At 58.5% G+C, this 7,733-nt stretch overlaps 1 protein-coding gene across 1 annotated transcript; it reads right to left on the reverse strand.

Moving 5' to 3' along the window:
* Positions 1–1,900: 1,900 nt before the first annotated feature.
* LOC306651577 (uncharacterized protein CXorf49 homolog) lies at positions 1,901–4,195 on the reverse strand (the record flags this gene model as incomplete). The annotated part of the gene is made up of 2 exons (XM_079124242.1): positions 1,901–1,969; positions 2,936–4,195. 2 exons carry the CDS (start codon positions 4,193–4,195, stop codon positions 1,901–1,903), a joined length of 1,329 nt encoding a protein of 442 aa, XP_078980368.1.
* Between the last annotated feature and the right edge of the window lie 3,538 nt (positions 4,196–7,733).

Here is a 7,733-nt window from a genome sequence, read left to right on the forward strand (position 1 = left end):
AAAGGCTGTTTGCAGAGAGCACCAGGAGGGCAAGAGGAGAAAAGGGAGAAATTCTAGTGTCCAGGCCCAGTTCACAGTGAACACAGACCCAGGGGTACCATGGTAAGCCTGAACACCAGGCTCCTGCTCAGAGGCCAGCCCTGACTGCCCTCTGGGAGAAGCCCACCACAAAATGCCAGGGATACTGTTCTTTGTTTTGTTTTGGTACCAGGGATTGAACACAGGGGAGCTTAACCACCCGAGCCCTTTTTAGCTACTTATTCATTCACTCATTTTAATTTTGAGAAAGGGTCTTGCTAAGATGCTGAGGCCGGCTTTGATCCTCCTGCCTCAGCCTCCCGAATCACTGGGAATACAAGCGTGCACCACTGCACCCAGCCAGGGATACTGTTCTTAACCAGTTTCCCCATGCTACTCCTGGCCCCTGCAGGCCCTCAGCCCTCAGACAGAGCAGACCACAGAACAGGAGAGGTACTTTAATTTGAAACTGCTGTGAGTGGGCAGGGGGGCCTGGCTGTAGGAGAACCAGAGGGAATCAGCTGGGCCGCTGCTCCTGGGCTCCACTGGTGCCAGCTGCTCGCCATGTACAACATGCTGGGTTCAAACTGTCGAGCAGAGCAGAGCAGAGCAGAGCAGAGTCAGGGCTGTCCCTTGGCCAGAGCCTGCATGCAGCCCTCCCAGACAGCTGGGATTGGGGGAAGGGGAACGGTGAGCATAACACTCACTTCCAAGGTCCTGGAACTTGTGAGCGAGGGAATGCAAGACAGCTGAAAGAGAGGCATAACTGAGCACTCAGACATAGGCATACAAGGTCTTGTCCCCTGGTCCTCTTCTCCCATGCCCTGTGTCCAAACAGCCGTGGGACTGACTCCCCACCCACCACTGGAACTCCATAAAGGAAAGACATGTACCGTAAGTGCTCGAATACCGGGGCATGGCAGAACCATCCAGAAACTTGTTAAGAACAAGCAATCAAGCAAACAAATGTAGGGCAACAAACACCAAACAAGCCACACCAACCAGAGCTTGAAGGGAAAATAAAGGAGGGGTCTCTAGAGGCCCAGAGAGGAGGAGTCTTTGGGACTCAATGGCAGAGGAGGTGGAGGTCAGAAAACGCACTGCTCTTTGTGCACAGCCCCAGCAGTCAAGGCACAGAAGGCACCAGGGCCAGGGCAGCTTGGTTTCCCCCACCCCACAGGAAGGTCCCTCCCTGTGGTGCTGCCTATACCTGCAGCCCAGCCCAGCCCAGCCCCGCCCCGGGAACCTGCATGGAGACACTGAGGTCTGCCTCTGCCCGTGTCCCTGCCCCAGCCCAGGCTTTGTCATACCTAGTTGCTCCTTGAGGTCGTCTATTTCTTTCTGTAGCACCACACACTGACCCAGCCAACAGCAGAGAAAGAGAAACGAGGAGTAATATCCTGGCCTCCTGTCTCCCCATCCTCCCACTCCCCCCGCCCCCACTCCTCATATCCTCCACAACCCCCAGCCCAGGGGCAACACAGGCAGGGAATCCTCAGTGGAAAGGAGGAGGCCTCTGTCCCTGGATGTGGGGTGCCAGGGGACACCCAGTCAGCTTAACCTGGACCCGAGCCCCCCATCTAGTTGGGGCCAGCATTTTTGGAGCCAGAGGAAAGCCTTACCCGGGGACAGCCCTGTGCTCCAGGTGGTTGCTGCTGCCTTTCCGGAACCCGGGTCTGCACAGGTGGATCCTGCTCACCTGAAAACAGAGCACCAACTCCAGCTCCCCAGCCTGGGTGTGAAGTGGAAAGAGCCTGGCTGGGTCTAAAGCGAGGCAGCAGCCCCCTCTGCAGGCAGCAAGTTGCACCTGCTCTCACCTGCCATTCCACCCCTTTCTCTGAGCCTGCCTTTCCTGCTCTGCAGTGTCAGTCCCCCACAGCTGTCACTGTGGCTCTCGGTTGGACACCAGTGGAGCTGCAGTCACAGCCAGCCCCTGGTAAGTGTCACATGGCTGGACAGGACACAGAAGAAAGGGCCGTATTCCTCTGAAAGTCTCCTTCTGGGAGTTGATGGTTGGGGCACCACTACAAATCACCCGTACCACATAAACCCCAAGCCGGGGACCAAGAGGCCTAAGGCCAGTGCTGCCCACACCCAGCTCCCTGTGGGAGCAAGGCTGGGTCCCCAGAAGTGACAGGGACAGAGATTTCCCTCCTCCACCCCTTTCCCCTTCACTGTTATCAAACCACGGGACTCACCAGAGGGCGCAAGGCCTCTGGGAGTGAGGACTCCCTGGCTCGAGTCCAAGGGCTGGGAGCTTCCTGGTGGTTGGGGGACTCTGGTGTTGGGGTCGCCACCGCTGAATTCTCCGGGGTGCATGCACAGGCAAGGTGTCCCTGGCCTGTGGGTTGAAAGCTAACACAGAAATTTTTTCAATGAGTCCAGTCAGGGTGTGTGTGCGCTTGCGCACAGGGGCTGGGGTGAGGCGGGCAACAAGGAGGAATACCAGCGCTCATCTGATCAGCACTGTCTCTTACTCAGGCCCAGGTCTGGAGGAAGAGCTGAGTCAGGGAGAAGCATGGGTGGGCTGTGAGGGGGGCCGGATTCGAAGAAAGCCCAGGCCCCCTGCAAGGCAGGCTTGGGGAAGAGCTGGGAGGGAAGAATCAGGAGACAGATGGGGCTAAACACCCAAGATGGGCAGCTCAAACTGTAAAGGGTCACCTGATCAAGTCAGTGGCCAGCCCTGCTTTCCATCCCAGCCCTGTCTAGGAAAGAGGCAGGAAATGCACAAAGTGTGGCGAACAGCGACTGGTACCTACCAGGTACTTTCCTGTTGTCTGCCTGGACTACAAAGACCCCTAATTTGGCATCCTAATGACAGCAGGCTCTCAAAGACAACCTGAGCAAGGGGCCCGGGAAGCAAGAGCAAAGAACCGTGGGTGGAGTGGCAGGAGGAAGAGGAGTAAAGTCTACTCACCTGGGCCTGTGGGACTGCATCTCTATTTGAGTCATTATCTTCACTGGTCATAGACTGGGACTCCCCTGTCTTATGGGCCACAGTTCTCTTCCCAGTACCGCTGTCCTCTGACTGTGTGGGTCCCAAGGACAGGAAGGAATACCTCTTGGACCTCCCAAGCAGCGGAATCCCCGAGACTGGAGGGAAGGTGGCCAGTTCCAGGGGAGTTGCCTTGAGTCTTCGCCCCCATGAAGGGAAGGGCCCGCCCAGGGTTGCTCTCCAGGCACCTCCCAGGGATTTCCTCTCCTGGATGACTTTCTTCCGAGGAGTGGCCCTGGGCAGGCCCCCTGCAGCTGCAGGGGCTGCTGCTTCTGCTCCTGGGAAGCTGGGCCAACTCTCTCCCTTGCCCCAGAGCACGCTTTGCATTTTCTTGGAGGAGCGGGCTTCCAGCTCTGCCGAGGCCTGTCTTCCCAGGGCTGAGGTGAGATCGTGGGGAGCGGAGGTGGGCAGAGGACCCAGCATGTGAAGGAAATTCTCCCTGCTACCAACGCTCACGCTGGAGCGTCCAGCAGGGTCTCCAGGTTCCCTGGGGCTGCTGGACCTGGCCTGGCCTCCTCCTTTGGGGCAAATGCTCACCCTCATCGGCTGTATCTCACTGGACTCATCTGAAGACTCGGAGCCGGAAGAGGGCCGCTGGCCTTCCCCGCTGCCCGTCATCCTACTTTTGGTGCCTCTCTTGGCCTTCCCCCAGGCCCGGCCCCCCTCGGGCCCACTGGGGTGGCTCAGAGGGGCGGCAGAGGCCTGCTGCGCTTCCACGCGGCTGGGGGCCAGCGCGCCTCTCGTGCTGAAGCCTGCCTCTGCGTTCGCCCAAATGGCGGACAGTTCGGTGGCGAAGCTTTCTGGGGACGCGTATCTGCGGGTGCCCCAGGGCTCCCGGCCCATCAGCTCCTGCACGATGGCCGAAGACTCCAGAGTGAGGTGGGGCACCAAGTCCTGAAGTCCCGTCTCGTCAGCCGGGGAGCCAGGTCTGCCTTCACGACCCGGCAGCACCATCCCGCTCGCCTCTATCTCTTCCCACTCAGCCTCCAAGTCAAACTCAAGGGCTCTGGGGTCTGGGAGGCCACCCTCGCCCTCCCCACTACGCGGTGGTCCCAACTCAAGGCCAAGGCCCAGGCCCTGGGACCACGGGGCTCCGAAGGATGCAGAACCGAAGCCCGCGGGCTTCCCACTGTCTGCACCAAAACCGTCTCCCTGAATGGAAGCCTCATCGGCGGAGCTCATGGCACCAGTCTGGGCGGCCAGACTCCAGGGGAGATGACACACCAATTCCAGGCACTAGCAGCTAGGGCCTCAGGGAACACAGTCACAACAGGAGACACACGAGACCGCCTCAAGCTCACGAGGCTTCACGCAGCATCGTGAGCCTTCTAGGCCCACGTCGAGGGCCCTTTTATTGGTCCGCCTCCCCGCCAACCAACGCACGGCTTGTTGGCGCCTCTCTCCGTGCGCTCGCCAATAGGGATGAGGGCGCCAGACTAGTTGCGAAGCCCTGGGTTCTACCAGCTCTTCACCAGCCAGTTCCAGCAGGGGAGTCTAATTGGGAGTGCTTTCCTCGCATCTCTGCTCATCTTACAGCCTCTCACTAGTGGTGCTAATGCTTTTCCTGTGAAGGTTCGACTTAATTTTCACTCATCTGATCGGCGCAATCTTCTGCACATGGGATGGTTACATTCTTTAATTGTTGAAAACTGCTTTAACTTTCAGTTCCCAACTTCAGGATCTGTGATGGTGTCCTTTGCATTAACTCATACTCGGAATAGCTGTTAAATCCACAGACCAATAATCCAAGGTGGCAGTTTTCCTCTAATTGCCATGTGTTGTCACTTACATTGATACACTGGAAAACAGGAGTAAGGACCTGGGCTAAGTCACTTATATGTGAACCTGACTGCATCTCTTGTGCTTCTGCACCCGGCTTAATATGCTAGAAAGCAGGTCTTTTTGTGATGGGCTCTCATACAGATTGATTATCATGAAGAATCAAAACTCTATTAGGGTGTGTGCTGGGCACATTAATGGCATTCTGCCGTGTTGCCCACCTCTTAAACAAAATCCTATTCCTACTATGAGTAGAAGTAGGCATCGCCATCGTAAAGACATCACCTGCAGAAGATTGCGCCGATCAGATGAGTGAAAATTAAGTCGAACCTTCACAGGAAAAGCATTAGCACCACTAGTGAGAGGCTGTAAGATGAGCAGAGATGCGAGGAAAGCACTCCCAATTAGACTCCCCTGCTGGAACTGGCTGGTGAAGAGCTGGTAGAACCCAGGGCTTCGCAACTAGTCTGGCGCCCTCATCCCTATTGGCGAGCGCACGGAGAGAGGCGCCAACAAGCCGTGCGTTGGTTGGCGGGGAGGCGGACCAATAAAAGGGCCCTCGACGTGGGCCTAGAAGGCTCACGATGCTGCGTGAAGCCTCGTGAGCTTGAGGCGGTCTCGTGTGTCTCCTGTTGTGACTGTGTTCCCTGAGGCCCTAGCTGCTAGTGCCTGGAATTGGTGTGTCATCTCCCCTGGAGTCTGGCCGCCCAGACTGGTGCCATGAGCTCCGCCGATGAGGCTTCCATTCAGGGAGACGGTTTTGGTGCAGACAGTGGGAAGCCCGCGGGCTTCGGTTCTGCATCCTTCGGAGCCCCGTGGTCCCAGGGCCTGGGCCTTGGCCTTGAGTTGGGACCACCGCGTAGTGGGGAGGGCGAGGGTGGCCTCCCAGACCCCAGAGCCCTTGAGTTTGACTTGGAGGCTGAGTGGGAAGAGATAGAGGCGAGCGGGATGGTGCTGCCGGGTCGTGAAGGCAGACCTGGCTCCCCGGCTGACGAGACGGGACTTCAGGACTTGGTGCCCCACCTCACTCTGGAGTCTTCGGCCATCGTGCAGGAGCTGATGGGCCGGGAGCCCTGGGGCACCCGCAGATACGCGTCCCCAGAAAGCTTCGCCACCGAACTGTCCGCCATTTGGGCGAACGCAGAGGCAGGCTTCAGCACGAGAGGCGCGCTGGCCCCCAGCCGCGTGGAAGCGCAGCAGGCCTCTGCCGCCCCTCTGAGCCACCCCAGTGGGCCCGAGGGGGGCCGGGCCTGGGGGAAGGCCAAGAGAGGCACCAAAAGTAGGATGACGGGCAGCGGGGAAGGCCAGCGGCCCTCTTCCGGCTCCGAGTCTTCAGATGAGTCCAGTGAGATACAGCCGATGAGGGTGAGCATTTGCCCCAAAGGAGGAGGCCAGGCCAGGTCCAGCAGCCCCAGGGAACCTGGAGACCCTGCTGGACGCTCCAGCGTGAGCGTTGGTAGCAGGGAGAATTTCCTTCACATGCTGGGTCCTCTGCCCACCTCCGCTCCCCACGATCTCACCTCAGCCCTGGGAAGACAGGCCTCGGCAGAGCTGGAAGCCCGCTCCTCCAAGAAAATGCAAAGCGTGCTCTGGGGCAAGGGAGAGAGTTGGCCCAGCTTCCCAGGAGCAGAAGCAGCAGCCCCTGCAGCTGCAGGGGCCTGCCCAGGGCCACTCCTCGGAAGAAAGTCATCCAGGAGAGGAAATCCCTGGGAGGTGCCTGGAGAGCAACCCTGGGCGGGCCCTTCCCTTCATGGGGGCGAAGACTCAAGGCAACTCCCCTGGAACTGGCCACCTTCCCTCCAGTCTCGGGGATTCCGCTGCTTGGGAGGTCCAAGAGGTATTCCTTCCTGTCCTTGGGACCCACACAGTCAGAGGACAGCGGTACTGGGAAGAGAACTGTGGCCCATAAGACAGGGGAGTCCCAGTCTATGACCAGTGAAGATAATGACTCAAATAGAGATGCAGTCCCACAGGCCCAGGTGAGTAGACTTTACTCCTCTTCCTCCTGCCACTCCACCCACGGTTCTTTGCTCTTGCTTCCCGGGCCCCTTGCTCAGGTTGTCTTTGAGAGCCTGCTGTCATTAGGATGCCAAATTAGGGGTCTTTGTAGTCCAGGCAGACAACAGGAAAGTACCTGGTAGGTACCAGTCGCTGTTCGCCACACTTTGTGCATTTCCTGCCTCTTTCCTAGACAGGGCTGGGATGGAAAGCAGGGCTGGCCACTGACTTGATCAGGTGACCCTTTACAGTTTGAGCTGCCCATCTTGGGTGTTTAGCCCCATCTGTCTCCTGATTCTTCCCTCCCAGCTCTTCCCCAAGCCTGCCTTGCAGGGGGCCTGGGCTTTCTTCGAATCCGGCCCCCTCACAGCCCACCCATGCTTCTCCCTGACTCAGCTCTTCCTCCAGACCTGGGCCTGAGTAAGAGACAGTGCTGATCAGATGAGCGCTGGTATTCCTCCTTGTTGCCCGCCTCACCCCAGCCCCTGTGCGCAAGCGCACACACACCCTGACTGGACTCATTGAAAAAATTTCTGTGTTAGCTTTCAACCCACAGGCCAGGGACACCTTGCCTGTGCATGCACCCCGGAGAATTCAGCGGTGGCGACCCCAACACCAGGAGTCCCCCAACCACCAGGAAGCTCCCAGCCCTTGGACTCGAGCCAGGGAGTCCTCACTCCCAGAGGCCTTGCGCCCTCTGGTGAGTCCCGTGGTTTGATAACAGTGAAGGGGAAAGGGGTGGAGGAGGGAAATCTCTGTCCCTGTCACTTCTGGGGACCCAGCCTTGCTCCCACAGGGAGCTGGGTGTGGGCAGCACTGGCCTTAGGCCTCTTGGTCCCCGGCTTGGGGTTTATGTGGTACGGGTGATTTGTAGTGGTGCCCCAACCATCAACTCCCAGAAGGAGACTTTCAGAGGAATACGGCCCTTTCTTCTGTGTCCTGT

The sequence above is a fragment of the Sciurus vulgaris genome (genome assembly GCF_902686455.1).
Source record: "Sciurus vulgaris genome assembly, chromosome: X".
In the NCBI taxonomy this organism is placed as follows: Eukaryota; Metazoa; Chordata; class Mammalia; order Rodentia; family Sciuridae; genus Sciurus; species Sciurus vulgaris.